The 22,121-nt window shown below is 28.7% G+C and overlaps 2 protein-coding genes across 13 annotated transcripts in view; one reads left to right on the top strand and one right to left on the bottom strand.

Moving 5' to 3' along the window:
• The first annotated feature begins 695 nt into the window (after window positions 1-695).
• Window positions 696-11,825, top strand: LOC117178223 (prostatic acid phosphatase-like). 2 transcript variants are annotated; one of them, XM_033369531.1, is made up of 6 exons: window positions 697-1,051; window positions 3,549-3,647; window positions 5,438-5,860; window positions 5,948-6,283; window positions 6,675-6,852; window positions 11,028-11,825. In XM_033369531.1, the coding sequence occupies exons 1-6, from the start codon at window positions 938-940 to the stop codon at window positions 11,150-11,152; spliced, it is 1,275 nt and encodes a 424-aa protein (XP_033225422.1). In that variant the 5' UTR covers window positions 697-937; the 3' UTR covers window positions 11,153-11,825. The 2 variants fall into 2 exon arrangements, with proteins under 2 accessions (XP_033225423.1, XP_033225422.1); XM_033369532.1 differs by lacking the exon at window positions 3,549-3,647 and having other exon boundaries at window positions 696-1,051.
• Window positions 11,826-14,378: 2,553 nt separating this feature from the next.
• The window catches only part of LOC117177687 (protein Malvolio), a 31,596-nt gene continuing 23,853 nt past the window's right edge, over window positions 14,379-22,121 (bottom strand). For 7 of the 11 annotated variants that reach the window (XM_033368537.1, XM_033368539.1, XM_033368538.1 and 4 more), the window contains 2 exons: window positions 21,896-21,966; window positions 14,379-14,591 (listed from right to left, as the gene is read on the bottom strand). In XM_033368537.1, the coding sequence (XP_033224428.1) occupies window positions 14,507-14,591; window positions 21,896-21,966 (156 nt within the window). In that variant the 3' untranslated portion in view covers window positions 14,379-14,506. Of the gene's footprint in view, window positions 14,809-15,444; window positions 16,055-21,895; window positions 21,967-22,121 lie in introns of those variants that run through there. The other 4 variants (XR_004467736.1, XR_004467737.1, XM_033368543.1 and 1 more) reach the window with 4 other exon arrangements.

Genomic DNA, 22,121 nt, shown 5'->3' with positions numbered 1-22,121 from the left:
GCAAAGTTAACTGTTTGATCTAGAATTAATTTTAATGTTTGTTAAAAATGCAATTATTTGGTTGAAAAAGCATCTTTCTTGGGTTTGAAAAAAATTTTCTCTGCAAAATTCGACTTTTTAGCATGAAAACTCAAATCTTTTGCTGAAAACTCTCCTTTGATAGAAAATTAATCTATTTTTGATTTAAAATTCGTCTATTTTGTTGATTTTCATGTGTTTATTTTGACTTAAATTTAGGGCAGGAGGATATACACATATATTCGTGTCATCAACCTAGGGGATACAAGCTTTATGTCATTTATATGAAATTCACCAAATTAATTACTTTTTGTTAGTTTGTATATTCGAGATTTACTATTTTCAGTCATTTTACTTTGGTCGAACGATGAAAAATTCGCAATTATTTTCAATAAAAAATTGATGGAGTTTATGGTAAATATATGTATATATTTATATAATGTTTATTATGATTAGTAGTGCTATAATAGAAACATTATTTAAATTTAAAATCTTCTAAATTCTTCGTTTTTTTTTGTTGAAATTTTTTATTTATATACTATGTTTCATTATCTAGAATTAAATATTTCCTAAAATAATTTAAGACGACCAAAATTGCAAAAAGTAAACATTCGATTGCTTGTACGCATGTGCAGTGACTTTTGGTTTCACGGGTTTCACTCGATCACGGACGGAATCGCTTTCATTCTGTGCATTCTGGATTCTCTTGTTATTGGCGTCGTCCCGCGATTCCCGCGGCCGCGTCCTCTACACGCGCTCTCGATTTCACTCGATTTTTAAAAAGGTTCCTTCAATCTGCAATCATGTTACGAAACTCATTAATTACTATGTTAAAATATTTTTGATTTTCTATTTTAAGTTGTGCAAATGATTGCCCATAAAATCAAGAAAAATAGTTCCTACAACTAAAAGAAGAAACATGTTCCCATTTGTTGTGTTTTTTGTTGTGGTGGGAATCGGAATTATTGAAAGTTCGGCTGCTAATTCTAATTATCATACCGATGATTTAGGAACGATTATTTTTGCCAATATCGTAAGTAAACACATTTCTTTACCTTTATTTTATATGCTTCATTCTTAAAAATGTACAATTTGTAGGTTATTTTTAGACAATTCTCAAGCTTTTAAGTTTTTGGAGCAACTTGTTTCATTCAAAACACTTTCTCTTTTCATCGTTTATTATTTTCACTCTTGTTTAGGTTTTATAAACAAAACTAATTATATAATATATCGAATTTTATAACAAAATCTCATTATATATATAATGAGATTTTGTTATAAAATTCTCATTCTCTCATTTAAATTTATGCAAAGCTTTGATAATTTATATCCCGTTAACTTTCATAAGGAATAAATCTTTTTAAATTCAACTTCTGAAATGAACCATATTGTGTTAAGCAAACTTTGATTTATATCAAACTTAACCTATAAATAATTAAATGTAGTATTTATACGGAAAGTATCAAAATAATATATTTGATTATTCTTTTTCGTTTATAAACTTTAGCGTCTATGGGGGTAATACGTGTGTGATACAAAATTACAAATTTATACTTTGAATATTGAGATTTCAAATATTTTTCAGATGTTGCCAAAATTATCTTTTGGCTTGCTACTATTAATCGCTCCCTTCTTTAATTAACAAAAATTTGCCTGAAGAAATATTTTTAATTTTCTTTCGTAGTGTGTCAATTTGCTTTAATTTATAAGAATATTAATGAAAATAAAAATTTGGATTGGAGGTTCAGTATTATATTGAAAAACTGACCTATTTTAAATTTTATGGTTTCTAAATTGATTGAAAAAAATCAATGATTTCAACAATAAAGTTCATTAATTGCTTCAACCACCCGAACTGTTGACGTATTTTCGTATTTCACAATTAAAAAAAAGACGGATATTGAAGAAAAATATAATATCTTCCTTCATTCAATAATAACAGATATAAACATTATGATGTAATAAACAAATTTAATCAATAATTTGTTTTTCATTCAAAATTTTTTCTTTATCACAATAATCCTATTATCACACTTACCCTATCGACCCTATTTCTTCATATTTACTTATTTTTAGTTTCTTCTCCAGAAAAATATGAGTTGTTTCTATTACTTATTTTTTGATCAGTTAAAGAAATACCTACAAATGTTTGTAAAGACAATTACCCTAAAAAAACATGTATAGTAAATTTGTGCTTAAGAAATGAATTTTCAAATCAGCTATGAAAGCAGACACAGATAACTCAACTGCAATTCATCTTAATCAATTATAATTGAACAGCAGGAATTTTTAGTATATAAATTCTCAAAAATTATTTTAAATATTCAACTATGTAAATTTGGACAATATTTTAATATGAACGGCTGCGTGATCTAACAATTCTAATTGTAAATTAAATAAGCAAAATTAAATGAATTCAAGTTCGAAATTTAAAAAATCTGAATTTTTCCTGCATACTACAATTTTTAAATTCGAAAATTTGAATATTATAGTTTTCTTCTTACACAATTTTGTTATACATTCGGTTTTTGTACAAAATAAACTAAATAAAAGTAAATATTATCAAATATTTATAATTTTGTTTTTAGAATTTCTTTGTTTTATTTTCACGAGACGAATTCATTTGTTGAAGGGATGGAATTGCTCATGTAACTGAAATTTCGAACGTTCCAGAGGCCGGAATATTTTTCCCCATTTCTATTTTACCCATAAATATTGCACCAAGTGCTATTTAATATATTAGAATTATGTTTAAATAATACATTATTTCCAATATAAATGAACAAACATTTTATCACTTTTTCTTGTTTATAGTCATCAGTTAAAAATTTTGTTCATTTGAACGTTGAGAACTTCCAGCACATCAATTTCTCTAATATCATAGAATGTGATACGCCAGTGTGAAAATGTTGCTGACATCAGGAAAAAGGAGCTATTGTTTTCAAATACATATCAAAATTGTCTACGTGGTTATACAGCCTAGTTTAGACTTCTTCTGATTTCAAACCTTGTAAAACAGAAAACATCATGAATTGCATTATAAATTGTTTTTCAACTGTGTTTGAATAAGATTTAAAATATGCCGCAATAGAAATTTTTTTTAGTCTCGTTCTTTTTATGTTAATGAAAAGCAGTTAACTATAATAATATGACCTCGTGTTACTAAAGTTTACTCAGCAAGATTGAATGCTGAAGCCTTACACTTTATAGATTTTTATGTTTCATTAATGAATTATTCAACTATATTCTAAGTCAAATTGATTTTTTTTAACTCTAGATGTTCCAAATTAATTTATGTTTTACACAGAGTATAGTTTTTTAATAAAAATTGGAACACCGCCATATTTTACAATTGTTTTTCTCACAATTGAAAAAATACAAACTTTATTGCAATTTTACATAAAAAATATTCGGCGTTCGAAATTTGAGACATAAAGCGAATTTAATTTAATGTTATTTAAGATAAAAATTCTATAAAGAGTAGGTACATTTTAGACAAATGTCTTAGGCGTTTTTACTTGTTTTTACAGCTCTTTAGGCATGGAGATAGAACACCTATCGATCCTTGTCCAAACGATCCATATCGGAATGAATCCTTATGGCCTGTACCTTTTGGTCAGTTAACAAATGTAAGTTTAAAATAATTAAACAAATTAAAAAAAATTTTAAGATACTCAAGTTTTATAATAAAAAAAACTACGCTTTGTATTAAAGTGAGTAGAATAAAATTAACATATTTCTAATTATTTCTGAAATTATAAAAAAAAAACTAATACAATTCTCATCCTCAATGGAATATCTTATATATAGAAATTTAAGAAAGTAAATTTAAAATAAATAAAAATCCACGTTCCTCTTTATCGTCCAAAATTTCACTCTAATAACAAAATGCTTATAAATTCTGCCCTTCGTCATCAGAACATCTTGGTTTGCTCATAGATTGTGATATTATGACAATTTTATTTAATCTATCACTTTTATTGCCTTGATTAGGGCGTTGGATGAGCACCGATACATTGGTAAACATGTAAATATGTATATTTTTAAATACCCTTTGTATTTATACATTCGAGTATTATTATTACTATTGTTATACCACTAAGCCAGGTCCATATCGGGGTAAGCATGACTCAAAGGAAATAAAAAAGCTTATCTGAAAGTATTAATAACTTTATTCCGGAAGAAAGAATTCAGACATAGTTATTCTATGAATTTAAAAAAATGGTCTTTATGTGAAGTTAAGTCAAATTGCATAATATCATAGAAGTAAAATAATTAATTTCCGTTGAAAAATAATGGTCAAATTTGACAGAATATTTAATGCTTCTATTTATCATACAATTTAAATAATATGGTCAAAAGTCAAAATATGAAATAGAGGATTTAGAATATAGTATTGATCTTTAAGACTAAAGATAATTACATAAAAAGCCCGTAGGGGTGATTGCCAACAAATTGTTTATTTTTGACAAAAAAAATCTTTTGAAAATATGTACAGTACAGATAAAAAGATTTAAAAATGTGAGAAAAATGACAATTTATAAAAAATATTAGCAAAAATATTGATAATTATTTATCGTTATTTTGAATCAACATTGGTAAATCGATTTTACACTATATTACAATCTCGTATGTTTTGAATAATTATTTTCGAGTTTTATCTAACACTCGTAATGCAGTGTGACTAGACAACAAACTTCTGGGACAGACCTTGAACTAATTTTTACCTTTTTCAACTTAATGTAAGTGATATCTTCTCTCCAATTCAAATATTTCAAAAATCGTGTTAATATTATTCAAAAATTTTTAAATTGTAGATTGGGACAGGTGCGTGATAAGACATTTTGTGTACTTATTTATTTATAATTTCTATGCGAAGTTGTTTACATTTTGAAAACGTTACTAAATTGTGTTTTGGTATAAGAACTTCACTGAGATCATTTTAGAAAAAGTTTATTATCTAAAAAACTGATTTAGGGGAAAATTTTACATTATTTGTATCAATTGGTAATGTTATGGAATTTAAGGAAAAATTTACATATATTCAACATTTTTCCATTACTTTAAGTGCAAAAATGTTATTTATTTTAGCTTCCCGAAAACTTGGGTTATTAATTTATTTTAAACTGTAAATATGTTATGAGGAGTTCTGATTGAAATATTTTAGTAGCCTGTAGAAGTTCACGTTAAATATATCCTTTTACTGAAAATGATTATTTTCATGCTAGAAAGTTTTGTAATTCATAATAATTAGTAAGTGTTCAGGATATTTTTAGAGAATATTAAAATATTTTAATTCAATTTTTAAAATAAAAGGGCCGAATGTTTTAGTTAAAATTTTTATTTATTTAATTTATTTAATCAAAATTAAATGCTTTCATTTGAATTTTACTGACGTTTTAATTTCCTTTTAAAACAGTTAGGAAGACATCAACACTTGCTCCTCGGCCGTTGGTTGAGAAATCGTTATAGTAAAATTTTGCCCGAGACATACACATACTATGATATTTATGTCCGAAGTACGGATGTCGATCGAACTCTAATGTCAGCCGAATCGAATCTAGCAGGTTTATATCCTCCAAAAGGAAGTCAAATTTGGGACAGTATTAAATGGATGCCAATACCAGTACACACGATAACACAAACACAAGATAATTTACTAGCAATGAAAAAGTATTGTCCAAGATACGAGTATGAGTTGGAAAATTTGAAAAATTCGCCAGAAATGAAACGTATTGATCAAGATAATGCGAAACTCTATTCGTACCTTACACAGCATTCCGGCAAGAAAATTAATTCACTAGAAGAGATAGAGTTTCTTTATAACTCGCTTTATATCGAGGTATGTCCCTCAGAACGTAGGGAATTTTTGATTTATAATTTTTAATTTTGTTTTGTAAGTTTATTCTTATTTCAAAAATATTTGTAGGAACTTTATAACAAACCTTTACCGGAGTGGACAAAGTATGTGTATCCTGAGAAGATGAAGCCTCTTGCTGAAAAAAGTTTTGCGATTCCATGCTACAACAAAATTCTTCGGCGATTAAAGGCGGGACTTTTAGTCGGTGAAATGGTTCAACATTTGGTGGAAAAGTCCAGAAATTCTCTGAAGCCAGATCGAAAATTATGGATATACAGTGCTCATGACGAAACGGTTGCAAATTTCTTGATGGCTCTTGGATTATTTGATCTTCACTGTCCACCATACGCTGCTACTGTTTTGATGGAGTTGAGGCTCAATTCTCAAAAAGAGCACATAGTTACGGTATTTATGATTTTAATTTCCCGAGATTAGACAATTTCAAATTGAAACGTTTAAAATTGAAGTTAAAAAATAATTAGGAAGAGTTAAATATTAAACCTCAAACGATACACTCCAACCCAGCATATGTAAACGGTACACTGGTGCGAATTGGTTTGTTTGCAATGTTAATAATAATAATTAAATATATTGAACATATAATACACAAATAGCATATATCACACATATTTAACATATATGGTGAATATATGTGGGGATAATCCGCTGCAGCTGTGTTTGCGTAAATGCCAACAAAATGAAAAAACTTCGGGTGCGAATTTGCACCAGTGCACCGTTTGAGGGTTAAACATTGTTGATTTGAAATGTCTGAAAACATAATAATTGCCTTCAACAGATTTCTTACAAGAACTCAAGTGACGAGCCAACATTATTAACTCTGCCAGGTTGTATCCTAGCATGTCCATTGAGCCAGTTCGTGAGACTTACGAAAAGTCTCATACCAGAAAATTGGGAGCAAGAATGTAGACTTAGATTTGAGTCAAATGAGTACATGAATAGTACAGGAATTATAGGTATTTATCATTTAAATGCATTCCTCCTTTCAAAATACTTTCCTTTTTTACTTTTGGTCGCTTTTTTTAATTACTTATGAAGTCAATTTTCAAAATGATCTATTAAAAACCATTCAAGTCTTTTAAACGTATGATTTGAATTGAAAGAAAATATATTAAAAAATTGCAGTTTGATATTTTGTACATTAGGCAGCACGGCTAGCCTTAATTAAGTTCAACCCGAAAGTACGCGTTTTTCAGGAAAAGGAGTTTTTCGTTTTTAACCATTAAAAATCTCATTTTTCTCAAAATCGACGCAAAATATGAGTAGCAGTTTACAGTTCAAAATATATTTTTTCAAAAATATAGAAAAAATGGGTAAAAATCGACAAAAATATTATTTAGTTTAACGAACTATAACATTTTGTTTTTTAAAACGTATTTTAACGTATTTTAACCAAAATTCTAAAAAAAAGTATGAAAATTATATTAAAATGGCTAAAATAGCATTTAGTTTAACGAACTTCAAGAGTTTTTAAAAGTTTTTTTAGTTGAATATCATAATTTAAATTCGAACTATGAATTGCTATTCCTATTTTGCTTTGTTTTCGAGAAAAAAAAGATTTAAAATAGGTCAAACTTATATTTTTACAATTTTAGAGATAAAAACTATTTTTTCCCTACTTTGAAGCTCATGAACCTTAACAATTTCATGGAACATAATCTTTACATAGTCAGTGAACTAAAAAGGAACGTTTTTAAAAATAAATTGTTAAAGTTCGTTAAACTAAATGCTATTTTAGTCGATTTTAATTGCTTTTTTCTATATTTTTTGGAAAAATGTATTAAATAAAACAAAATATATATCTGGAAAGAGCACAAAAGTTCAGAAAGCTGAAATATCTTGTTGCAGCGGTTTTTCTGAAAAACTAAAAATCGATTTTCTAAAAAAACTCACTTTTAAATTTTTTGTCAATTTTTTTTTTAACTTGTACTTTGATAATGAAGCTATCGTTTAAGTTTTATGCCTTCTATATAACTTTTGTAGCTAGAAGAATTCTTTTTTGTTACAACTGAATTTTATAAAGATAAAAGTTTGCACGTCTGAAAAAGTTATATATGAAAAATGTCTCTTGTTCTTATGCTATATTTTTCATAGTTTACGAAAAAAAAAACTCAAAAACTACATTTTTAGGGGGAAAAAATTCTCCTGACCTCAAAAATGGTTTAGCCTGCATCATGCTACTAAGATGCCTTTCTATTATTAGTAGAAACTTAAAAAAAAAAGTTACAGTAAAATAACAAAGGTAGGGCTTTTAAGAAAATCTTTTTTGTTATTTTCTTCATATTTTGATAACCTGAAAAAGTTTAATTTCAGGAGAATCTTTTCCCCCCTAAAAATGTAGATTTTTTCGTAGACTATGAAAAATATCGCAAAAGAACAAGACATTTTTCATAAAACTTTTTTTGACGTAAAAATTTTTACCTTCTCGTTTTCTCGTATCTACCAATGTTTCAAAGAAAAGTAGAAAATTCATTTGTGATAAAAAAGAATTCTCCTAGATACAGAAGTTATTTAGCAAGCATCACAGTTAAAAAAACCGCAGCCATCTTGTTAATTTTAAACAATTTTTCAATTTTGCGGCGGATTTTGAAGGATCGGATTTTTTGAATAACAAAGCACAACATTCAAATACGCATAACTTAAAAAAAATTCCGTTTGCACTTCGGAAAAATACGCATTACCTGAAATTTCTCTAAAAAAACAACATATTTCGCCCTTGACAGGTTCTGCGATTTCAAGTGTAGGGACCTGTATTATTTGAGATGGATTCGGTCTGAAAAATTTTGAACTTTAAACTGCTATCCGTGTTTTGCTTCGTTTTGGAGAAAAATGATATGTTTAATTGTTAAAAATGCAAAAATCTTTTTTCAAAAATACGTGTAGTATGGTTTTTTTCCCTTGTCTCAAAATAACCGGGGGACATCCCCGAACCACGTACAGCAGAAAAACTGGATGTGCAAGTACTTTTAGGTTGAACTTAAACGAGGCTAGACGCGGCAGTTTTAAAGTGGTACAATTTAGAATTAAAGCAGTAAACACTGCCAAGTTAAAATTTTTAATTATTCATAGTTATACAGTTTCCCATTGAAAATCTTATAGTTAAATAATTAAACTGAAAACGTACAAATTAAATAATTTTAGATTAAAAATAAATGAGACCATTTGAATCGCTCAATCTTCTACAATACAAAATTTAAAGTCTTAATACAGTTGAACAATTTCAAGTTTCAAGTCTTGAATATTGATTTATAATGATTCAAAAGCATTTAAAACAAAACCTTTGAATTAAACGTTTTGAATAATTTTTTATTGGAACATTCAGAATTGTATGGTTTCAAATTTAAATCGTTCAAACATGCAGAGTTTAGAAATAAAATTTTTCAAATACTTTAATTATTATTATTTTAGAAGGATCAAATTCCAATAAGTCGCGATCATCTCAGATTTACATTTTTTGAATTGGACAATTTAAAATTATAAACGTTTGAAATTAAACAAAAGCTAATTCAAAACTTAATTGTAGATACTACTTCTTTTTGAAATTCTACAAGGTTCAATAATTCTGTATTGAAAGTGATACAAGTTTCATAATTTTAATTTGATACTTTATAAAATGGAATATTTTAAACTAGTATCTTATGCAATTGAATAATTTTGAATTCATTCGTTCAAAATTGTAAGATTTCATTTTAGATTGGAAGGAAAAATTGTATATAGAATGCATTCTAATTAGAACAATTTTTTTGTGTTCAACTAGTAATCATTCTAAATTGTACAATTTACAACTGTAATCCTTAATTGTTAAATAATGAAAATTAACGTCACACAAAATCTGCATTAAGCGTGTCTTCCTCGCTTAGAGTAATATATAATATAATACAATAATAAAAAGTAAATAATATATGATAATTTTTCAAAAGTATATATTTAATATAACATCCTCTGTGCTGGCAAGGAAGTTATATTTTTATTAACTAACCATAAAAATTTACTGCAGTGTTTTAAAAATATCTACTTTTTTCAATTTATTACTTTAAACACTGCACTAAGTTTTGAAGTTATGAGAAATATAACTTTATTACCAGCGCAGTTCAATTTTGAAAGTTTTGATTTTTGACCGTTAATGTTTGAAATGGTTTAATTTTGATTTTGAACCCTTAGTTGCACGGTGGGATCCCACCAACTTAACTTCAGATTTTTGCCACTTAATTAATTTATAATGTATTAGGTAGAGTTTTTTTATTCATTAGCTAATTTATTAGTAAGAGAACATAAGAATATAGCTTTTTTGACTTAATAGCTTATAATAATTGTTATATAAATAAAAAACGAAAAAAATACCTTTTTTCTAAAGAATTCATTTTTGAATAATCTATTCAACATAATAAACTAAAAACCCCTACTCGCGGGTTTGTGGGGTCGCTGATTACGAATCTGAATTCAGAATTTGAAAATATTTAAATTCAAGATGGAGGTTCCAAAATTTTGGAGATATGCGAGCTTGAAAATCTATACTCGCGGGTTTTTGGGGTCGTTGATTACGAATCTGAAGTCAGAATTTGGAAATATTCATATTCAAGATGGCGGATTCAAGATGGCGGTTCCAACATTTTGAAAAGAGATATACGAGCTTGAAAATCTATACTCGGGGTTTTTGGAGACGCCGATTACAAATTTCAAGTTCCTAAATTCAAATTCAAATTAGTCGATTAAATTTAATTTACGTTGATACGTAAATCTTCGAAATCGTAGATGGGATTTTGAATACTTTGATTTTAATAATGTAGGCATTTATGGAATTTGTTTCGAAATTCTGACTTCAGATTCGTAATCAGCGACCCCAAAAATCCCCAAGTAGGGATTTTCAAGCTCATATATCTATTTTTTTCAAAATTTCGAAATCGCCATCTTGAATTGAAAATTTCGAAATTCTGAGTTCAGATTCGTAATCAGTGACCCCAAAAATCCCCGAGTAAGAATTTTGAAGTAAAATCACTGAACAGAAAAATATGTGCAACAAAGGCTTAAACGCTTCAAAGTATACGTTTTGTTTTGAGAGCTTTTATTTGAAAATGTACAAAGCCGGTGTTAATAGCCTCCCTAAAAAATAAAAATATCTAATCCGTTTCAGAAATTTTAACGGCATCCGTATTGATGTTGATATTGATACTAATGCTGATTATTGGATTGGTGTACTGGCATCATAAACGGGAACACGCCCAGTATTATTTACGACTCACGACTGAGCCAATGTAATTGGAACTACGCTACCTCAAGGTTTATACAACGAGCATGAAATTGTATTATTTTTATCTCTTCTGAATTTTTTAACGTTTAAAGTTTCCGAAAGTCTGATCTTCCAGAAGTTAACTTAGGAATCGACCAAATTCTCGCCTCATATTCGTTTGGGTACATATAATATATTATAATTATAATGTTGATTCAATGATAAAATCCAATAAGTCAGAAGGAGAGAAGTTTTTGGTATCGCCAATTTGCATAATATCAAAAGATTTTTGCTCTTGATGTGTTTTCCTTAAATTTGACCATGAAAGACTGTGCAGTAATGATTGGATGAAGTGAAGCCTGAAGAAAATTAATTAAGTTCACTTGATGTGAACTATACTATTTATTGTGGCGTCTACAGTCGAGTCTTGAATACGTACAAGCTGTACTTTATTCAGTAGATGAAGCAGCTCATTCTTTTAACTCACCTTTCCTGGAGCCTATTTTGCGAAATGAGCCCATATGAATTTTAATGAGTATAGTCAGGCGATTTGTACATTTTTTAACTAAACTAGTTTTTTTAACGTATGCTCCTTTGCAATGTTTACGTCGATAAGTTACTTAAGGAAGGCAATTTTGTGATAAAGTATTAATTATAAAAACGATTGAAAGTTTGTGAAATATAGAGAATGTTTGAAGAGAATTTGTATTTTTAATATTACTCTTAACCTTATATGGTGATCTATATGCAATTATGCATGTAATTATGCACTATTGGTAGCAGTTTGACCAAATTGTAGATGGAATTTTAGCGAGGGGGTAACAATTCTTAAAAATGCGGTCCAACGGAGGGGGAATACTCCGGCCTTCCCTTATTTCGGATTACATAGGCTTACTCTGGATTGTATCAACTTATAGTGGATTACTTCTCCTGAACTAGACTCTTGCGAATTTTTAACCAAAAAAGATTAGTTTTGAAAAAATGTTGAATTTTCAAAATAACTAGATTAACTTTTGACTAAATAGTTCAATTTTAAACGAAAAATATGAATTATCTACAGAAAAAAGAGGAACCTAAAACCAAATACACGAATGTTTCACGAAATAGTTGAATTTTCAACTAAAAAGGATACATTTTCTACCAAATATAGTTAAATTTGCAACGAAGGAAGATCAATTTTCCACAAATAATCGAACAGTTAATCTGGGCAAGAAAAAAACGAAACATAAAAATGAAAAATAAAATTTTTGAAAAAGAGGTGCATTCTCAACGAATAATCGAATAGTTGATATGTAAGTTAAGCACATGTTAATTTTAAATAAAAAACAGAGTCAACCAAAAAGACGAAGTTTCAACAAAATACATACAATTTCAACTAAAAAAATATACGTTTTCAACCAAAAACTTCATTTAATTTTCAATTGTAAAAATTCAGATTGTAGCCCAAAAATAACGATTTTAAAACAAAATAGTTAAATTTCCAGAGATTATATTTGAACTAAAATGAACATTCTTAAGCTGGAAGGATTAAATTTTCAGTTTAATCATTTTTCAACAAAAAACCACGATTTATTAACAAAATACATTAATTTTCAACTGGAGATGAATTTACAACTAAAATGATGCGTCTCCAACCGAAAAATGACGTTTAACTTCCAGTTAAAAAAAAAATTTAACGTAGAAAGACCTATTTTTAACAAAGTATATACATTTTCAACTAAAAATACAATAGATTTACATAATCAAAAGTGGAATAGTTAAATTTTTAGTTGAAAACATTAGTTTTTAACCAAAAAAACGAATTTTCATCGAAATAGTTATATTTTAAACCAAACAATTTTAATCTATATTCCGGAATCTTCAACCAGAAAAATTAATCTTTAATAACGTAGTTGAACTTTTGATCATGTAGTTGAATTTTAACTAAAAACGATAAACTTTCAAATAAAAATGTTACACATAAATTTTCAGTTAAAATATTAATTGTTAATCAAAACATCTCAATTTCAACAATATATATAAATTAAATTTTTTAACCAAAGAAAAGAATTTCCTACAAAATAAATTATTTTGTCACTGAATTCAATTTTCAACTAAATAGTTAATTTGTCAACTGAAAAAGATAAATTTACAATAAAAAATAAAATAATTAAGTTTCCAGTTAAAAAAATTAATTTTCAGAAAAAACAAACCATTTTTATAATTATTTTTTCAGTAAAAAATTGATTTTTAACAGACAAAAAAAGAATTTTTAACAAAATAGTCAAGTTTTTAACGAAAAAGATGCATTTTTAAACAAGAATTTTAATTTTTCTACCAAAAACGAATTTTCAACTAATAAATTGAGTTTTCATTTAAGAATGAAAAACTTTTACGAAAAATGAAACACATGGGTACATTTTTAGTTAAAAAATTGATGTTCAACAATGTAGTTCAATTTTTAATCAAAGAAAAGACTTTTTGCTACCAAAATAGCTGAATTTGCAAACCAAAAAGACGAACGTTCGACACAGCATGTGGAATTTTCAATGAAAAGAGACGAATTTGCATTCAAAAATGAAATAGTTATTTTTCCAAGTAAAAAGTTAATTTTTAACAGGAAGAAACAGAATTTTGAACAAAATAGTTCAGTTTTCAACGAAAAAGATAAATTTTTAAGCAAGATTCTTAATTTTTTAACAGAAAATGAAACTTCAATAAATTAAATGAATTTGTAATTAAAGAAGGAAAATTTTCAAACCAGAATCGACGAACTTGCAACAATGTATTTCAATTTTCGACCAAAGAAAATACTTTTTTCTGACAAAGTAATTAAATTTTCAATTCAAAAAGACGAATTGAAAAAAATTAATTTCTAACAAAATTGTCGAGTTTCCTACAAAATAAATAAATCTTTCACCGAATAATTGAGTTTTCGAGCCAAAAACATGCATTTTTAACCTGGACTAAAGTCCCGGTTGAAAAGTCATATTTTTTGTTTGAAAAATTCAATTATTCGGTGAAAAAATAATCTAGTTTGTAGGAAAGTAAAAAATTTTGCTAGGAATTCATTTAGTAATCAACTTGTAAGTGGATTACTCCGAAATGTCTGTATTACAATAGGATTACTCTGGCGTACTCCGCATTACAAGCGCATTACATTGTAATATTCGGATTAGCATTTCGGACAATCGAGCAGTCCAGTGGATAACTAGAGTGAGTTACCTCGGATTTTCGATTCTTTCAATGACGTCAGGAATTAATGCTCAAAATTTCATTTATTATCACATATACATCAGTTTGCGTATAAGATTTCCTAGAATATACAATCAAGACTCAGCGTCTATTCGAAATCTATTTTACATGTAAAAAATCCTAAAAATACAATCCTTTTTGCTCATTGGTTAGTATAAGACAGTATCGGCTCGATTGATAGAAAAGATATTGTTACTATCCATTGCCTCATCAGCTGAAAAGGCTGGGTTTGTTCTGAAATACAATTACATAATTTTTCTTTTCTCATTTATCACTCTTCATTAGAGCTTTTTGACCTTTTTTATAAAATTCCCGTTGATCATATATATTTGTAGAGTTAGTAATTCATCTCCAAGCAGTGCTTCTGTAGAGTTAGTGACACAAGTTTTATATGCTCGAAATCGCCATTTAAACTATCCTGCCCAATCTTCACCTCTTACGAAGTCCCATACTTTTTTTGTAAAAGAAAACATGCAAGGAGAAAGAATGGGTTATTAAATTGAAAATGTAAAAAATATTGGTTAAAAAACACACACCTACACACCGACTCAGCAAGGCGACACATTAAGCTCTTGATTCAAAACTAATTATAACTAGTTTTACAATTTGTTTCTATTTTCCAAGACTGGAATTTCATCAATGGTGGCGTTTATACGCTAGGCTATTTTATTATTACCATTGATAGCACTATTGTTCTATTTTAGGCATATAATCGAGGGGTCAACCACTGGGAATGTTGACTTAACATCTTAATAACAAAATTCCAAGGATTCAAAAGAAGCCAACGAATTACAAAAAATGTAATTAAATTCAAGTGGAATTCAAACGAGTTCACATGTAAATTTGGAAAAATCGAAAGCATTTGTTAAAGAATTGATAGTGATTCAAAGGAAATGTGAATTCAAATATAAACAAAATTAAGTAAATGTTAGAAAACGTAATGAAAAAGGATTGGAAATAGTTTAAAATAATTCAAGCGAATGAAAGACATTCAAATGAATAAAATGAGTTAAAAAATATTCAAATTAATTATAGGAATTCAATGAATTTGCTAGAATTAAAAGAAATCAAGAAAAATAAAAGTTCAGAGAATTAAAGGAAATTACGTACAAGATTTTATAGAAATAAATTTATATATAAATTCAAAAGAATTGTAAATAATTAAAAGAATTCAAGAAATACGTACACATCTGAATTCAGTACTGATTAAGCCCTCGCACATAATTTTGACAGATACTTTAGCAGCTTTTTCGACATACATTTTTCAGCCAAGACCGGCGCCACTGAACATTATCAGTATCTGGTTCATGATACTGATACCCCAAGCAGAATCTTTAATATATTTAATTCTATATCTAACAATGATAATTGATAATCAAAGGAATAATGAAAATTGAGATAATTAGAGAATTTTAGATACCGAATAACTGTTGGAATTAAGGTCATATCTGATTGGAGTATCGGATCCAGATTCTGAAGTCCACACACCTCTAGCACATACCTTGGCAGTAGCAGTCACAGCAGCATGTACCATATGGCACATCAGGCAGACGTCACAAAAGTCGCGAATTTATGTCTTATTCATAATGGTAATGGTTCTAGAATATAATTCATGTATACTAATTTCTTTGGGCACTTTCTTTTAGAACTGGATATATGTTTAGGCGTCCAGGGATACTTCCGAAGTGTTGACAAAGCTATGAATAGAAGGAAAAGAGTCATTGCTAATGAGATGCCAGTAAGAATTCAGAACATGAGAATGAGTGTCAGTAAAGGGTTGCTAAAACTTCCAATTACAAAAGTGCATGATCTTCCCCCTTTTTCCAGAACGAGTTTAGCGACAACAGTGCCACTAGTCTGGAACTACGGGGAAGTCAGATGGCGCTGCTGTTAAGGTAAAAGACGGGCAACTTATCAGGGGGTGAAATTCGTGATACAAACGATACAAAGTAAGCTTTTTTCGTATCGAATAAATATCTTCACTACTAGTAGGTTTGTGATACAAGTGCGAAAAATAGGCCATTGCCAACTAGTGTGAAACTTGCAACATAAGACAAATTTCCCAATCCGTTTGGTGATTTTGAGCCAAAGTTTTAGGCCTCCAGCTCATGCACCAGAACGGCCGGATCTCGGAATGGCCGACATGCGGCGTTGACCAATTAAAAACGTTCAGCCGTATCCCCTAATAGCCGGAACACCAACCACAGAGCACCTTCGACAAGAACAAAAAGTGCTCTGTGAACGCCTTTTGGTACAAACTTAAAAATTTCGAACACTTCGGCTGAATTCAGCTCGATAACGACACTGTTTCTGCTGAACGTTGGTTTACGACTTATTACGGCCATTACGAGTTCCGGCCGCTCTGATGCAGGGACTGGAGACCAAATGTACAACTTTGTTCAAAGAATGTTTTTATTTTCCAGTGTGCAAAACTGCTCATTTCTAAAGTGCGCATGAGCCAATATTATTCACGCACCGTCTGCTTGATTGAAGCAATTCGCACATCATTTAGTGTCATGGAAGTCCTTACTTTCGAGGTGGGTGTTGCAAAAATAAAATTACTTTGTATCACGAATTTCATTTCTACGAAAAGTTACCCTACACGTGACACATATTATTTATAGCATATTCCAAATATTCAATTGGTTCTTCATTCGTATAAGAATTTTTTATTCATTTTTCGTCATTCTGAAAGCCCAAAAAAATATAGTATAAAGTGTAAAGTATTGTGTACAGCGTAACTTTTTTCAATTTCTTTTTACTTTTTTTTTATTCTCCTGCTTGTTATTTATTTGTTTAAACTTTCAGAATAGCACAAAAAAGAAGAGTTCAATAAATTCTTACACCGAGTGAAGGAACTGTGCAGTTAGAAACGTTATCCAATTTTTCAAAACCAATTTTTTTCTTATCCGACAGATATGTATTTTTATGCCTTTTTATAATTTCTTAAAACACATCCTGATATATTAATTATTTTGATAATAAGCTGAAGAATTCTGATATTTGTATTATCAATGGCAAAAAGAAGTGGGTAATTACAATTTTGCGTCAGGACATGTCCAACATTAATTACGTGACTCTATTCCTACCTTACTGAGATTCTTTTCCCTTGCATTGCTGCCCACATGAAATGAGATATCGATTTGAAGATAGTTGAAAAGGTATGTATGTAAATAAGAGACACGAATGAGCTTTTATCTATCCCGCAACTCTTATAATTTAAAAAACTATTTATTTTATGAAAAGAATTATAATCAAATTTTTTTAGATTTGACAAACGTTCCTAAGTGCCTCTTATTTACATCCCCAATTTTTCAAGTCGATACACTTAACTCCCGATTCTTTGCCGTCCGATGAATTGCCGGCTTCACACGCTTGGTTGCTTCTGTCTTCCCCCTGAGTGTCTCTTGACAGCCTGTATGCTCGAATAGTCAATGCCGCATCTGAAGTTGTTTACGTCGACACTCTCTTGACGCTGCTGTGTCCTACTGTCCCTAGGTCAAACACTACATAATTCGGTCCCAAGGTCGGAAAAGAATCTGGAGTTGAGTGTATCTTATTTCAAATGGACAGGAGTATGATGAAAAAATGTCGATAAATTAGGAATCGGGTTACGTAATCTATTTGGACATGCTCTTAACCGCTTTAAGGGCCAGTACTTGGTTCTTGAAAAAATACATAAGTGAGTACATCTGTCTCGTAAGAAAACCTTTTTATTTTGAAAAAAACGAGGCAAAAAAGGATATCTTTCGATTTTTGAAAAGGGGTTTTTTTTATTAAAAGACTCTTAAATTAATCAATTTTCTATTGTATATTCTTAAACTTCAAACATTTTAAATTTGTCCTTCCGATGTTTTTGAATAACTTCTAATATACAAAGAGAGAAATAATTGATTTATTTAATTTTAAATTACATATAATTTTGAGCATTTTTACGAAACATGTAAAAACCATGAAGTAAATCTCAAGTAACGATTTATATTGAAATGGAATTGTTGCATAAAATGATTATTTGACCAATTTAATCTTTTAATATTAATTACAAAACCTTTGCAAACTAAAATCCAAGGTTATATATAATAAATGTGCTTAAGTTAATTTAATTGAAAACATCCTAGACATAGAATTTAACATTGGGCTACTAACAACAATTTTTACTGATGAAATACGAAATAAGTTGAAGAGTATCACGGCATAACCATACAAATGCTAATTTTTCTAAACAGTTTTTATGGTCTTAAAAGATTTTCAAAAATTCCAACGAACATTGTGATGAACAAAATTTTATCTATCAGCATTTGAGTCCGCAATAAAAAAAATGGTTTAAAAACATACATTTTATATTTTTTTTACTTAATGGAATGGCTCTATTCGTTGTACCGTATCTCGCATTTTTAAACAATTTAAAATATATATACTTTTTGAAATCATCTATTAGATTTTGCGCTATTTGTTTCCCAATGATTTTATGACAAAATAATTTGTTTGAAAGGTTTCAAATATTGAGAAAAATGTAATTTTTCGCTTTTGACCTTTCTATTTGACTCGTTTTAAAAAACAATTTAAAAATCAACAAAAAATGTAATGACACTTACGTGGATATGAAAGAGGACAACTTTTGAAAATATTTTTGTGGGAAAGTATTAACTTTGCCTTAATAATTTTGTATAGATACATATAGAGCTCTATTAACTTTCGAAAATACTTAAATCTTTCTTTTTAATAATTCGAATTTTCAGAGCGTTTTGCTTTCCTGGATTGTTTTGTGTTCAAACTTACGTAGTTTTGCCGTGAATCCTTTAGTTATTTAATCTTTCTTAGTGGAAAGTTGTTTATTTGGTAATATGATTAACAAATATTTCTGAAATTTCATGCAACAACTCCAATTTTGGACAATAAATATTTGAACAATCTTCGATAAACAAATTTTTACCAGAGATAATTTGTATCTAATCAGTTAACGAATATCAAGATGGTCTGAGAAACATGTTTTATTTTAACTGTCACTTCCCTAATTTTTTCATTTACTTGAACAATTAGCTTTGACTAGAAATTTGTTGTATAATTTTGAGCCGTAAATAACGAATGAATAAATTATAAGGTTTAAAGTTTCAACAATCTAAATTTTTCAGTTTTTAATATTAATAAAATTAATCAAATTCAAATGCACTGCAAATTCACAGAAAAATAAAATTTCTGAATTCGAGTAAAATTCATGTTTCGATAAAAAATAAACATTTGAGAACGACGGTACAAATATAAAATTTTTATACTTTTTGACTACCAAAATCTCAGTTATACGAACAGTATGAGACATAATTTTTAGTCAAAAAAAAAAACTACAGCACGCTACAGTCAATGCTTAAAATTAAAAACAGAATATATAAATAAGAAAGTCGTGTAGGATAGAAGGAATGTTAAAATAACAAAAGAAAGAAACAAATATTTCAAATTATATATAAACAATTGTACAATCACAAATTCTAATTAAAATTGTTATGTTTGAGTTCACTACACAAAATCACATGCAAACATAACAGAAAAAAACAATACTAATAGGATAGAGAATATTTACATTATACGAAAACTTTCTCTTTCTTTAATTTTCTTTTGATTGGGAGAACAGGAGGATTAGGGCTTAATATTATTAGAGGATTGATTTAGTCGTCGAAAACGGTGAACGATAATAAATTTTTATCTTAGAGTAAAATACGAACGGCTTCACTCGTGATACGAAAAAATACTCTACGACACAAATGAACATTTTACACAATTTCTGATGAAGTTGGAGCAAAAAAATTCGCCTGAGAAAATGATTGATTTCCCTCGTGCTATTGTAAAATAAAAATATCTACACTTAAATCACTATGCAGTTATAAAATAGTGATTCCAACAGTGCAAAATTGTGAATGCAAACATGAATAAATTATCTAGATAGATAAGTAGCGTAGACTACTCCTAGTCGTGTAAGCTGTCAATTTAGTGATTATATGTCAAATGTTCGGACTTGTAGATGATAAGTTTTATTATTTTATTTAAAGCCAAATTTGAGCAATTTTAATTTTTTCCTATTAGTTACAAAGTTTGATTATGGAGCACATATTTTTGTTCATAAATGTTTCTCTTGTTTCATAAAATCTACCTACATCCGATTGGTGGTAAAAATGATTGGTGTTTATAAACTGACATGACTTTCAAGATTAGATTCACAAGAGCGCAATAAATAAAAGGGTATAAATGTCTCGCTTGTTTACTGTATAAATATCTAGCGTGCCTATTGTATAAATGACTACAGTCAACCGGGTTAATTATTGATCATTCGGGGTAAATATCGATCAACACTGATACTCTATGATTCAGTGAATTTTTATGATTTTGTGATCAGATTGATATAAGAAAATTTCTACGGAATAATACCTCGATCCATATTTACCCCGGTGATCCACAATTGCCTCTGGTGATGATAGCGGAGCTAACGTAGGTAATTAGTTTGAGATGAAGTCCCTTGTGCGAATTAAAAATAAATGAAATCAACTTTGAAACAAAACGAAGCGGTTGCTTACTTCTAGACGCAGTTCTTAACATACATTTCATTTATTAGTAACACAAATATTATTCACAAGGTGTTAGTTTTAGTTTTGTTAACAGCCCACAAATATCTTCTAACTAAATTAAAAAAAAAAGTTGCTTATGCTTCTATGTGTTTTCTACAGAACATTAAACATTAGCTTTATCTTTCAGTTAATTAACTTTCAATGCTCTCTAGAAAGTTTTGATTCTCATTGAGTATTTCTGTCTTTTATATTTTGTATAAAATATGTTAAAATCTCTTCTTAAAATATGTGTTATTGTCCATATTTTTAGACAAGCAGTCTCTGTTTTATGCCTTCCTTAAATCTCATTTGATCAAATTTACAAAAATGGGATTTAATACTGGGAGATAAACGTGCGTGAATCCCCAATATTGAAAGAAAAGTGACAAGTATTTTTTGAAACTGCACTTGACACATAACACATAAAATTCAACTGCGTTGCCCTTTACGAATATTTTGCACATTGAACCACCGAACAAAAACAATAAAGCAATAAAGCGGAGTGCAGTTTCTTCAAGCAATAGGACTTGATAAAAACTGTTTCCATACAATGATATCAATCTAATTTCAATTACTTCAAAGTGGCAAAAATGTCTAAAAGTTCTATTAAATAGTAAACAAGATAGTGTTAAAGACACTATTTTGAAAATATTATAAAAATAAAGACAACCGAGAATTAGAATATTTAGAAATCTCCAACGTCCGATTGCTTTGGTTTTCCTAAAACTAATAACTTCATGCAGTACGTTAAGAAATACTAAAAAATTCTGAAACTATATAATTATAAATATTCTTCTTTCTCTTTCAAATTTGGAATAATAAATACTACATTCTTAAAGCACTGAAATAATTTTCAGAGTACTTTTCTGTGCAATTTGCTTCTAAAATAAACTCTATAATGATTAGATAAATTATTAATCAAGCAGGTGGAGGACCAAACCTTACCTCGAATAAACGGCAGGATTAGATAGGCCGAAAGTGTTATCCACTGGACCACCAACGTATTTGGCGACGAACTAAAATGAAATATTGAATATTTAGAGATACAGCTGAAAGATTTTAAGTTAATAATATTATATACAGTCTGTCAAGTTAAAGCGTGGGTGGCTTTACTCGCAGTCGGTAAGGTGTATCGACATGATTTTGGTGTCAAAATATTAAGAAGAGCTCC

The sequence above is a fragment of the Belonocnema kinseyi genome, chromosome 8, assembly GCF_010883055.1.
Source record: "Belonocnema kinseyi isolate 2016_QV_RU_SX_M_011 chromosome 8, B_treatae_v1, whole genome shotgun sequence".
NCBI lineage: Eukaryota > Metazoa > Arthropoda > Insecta > Hymenoptera > Cynipidae > Belonocnema > Belonocnema kinseyi.
This window is presented reverse-complemented; position numbering and strand designations above follow the sequence as displayed.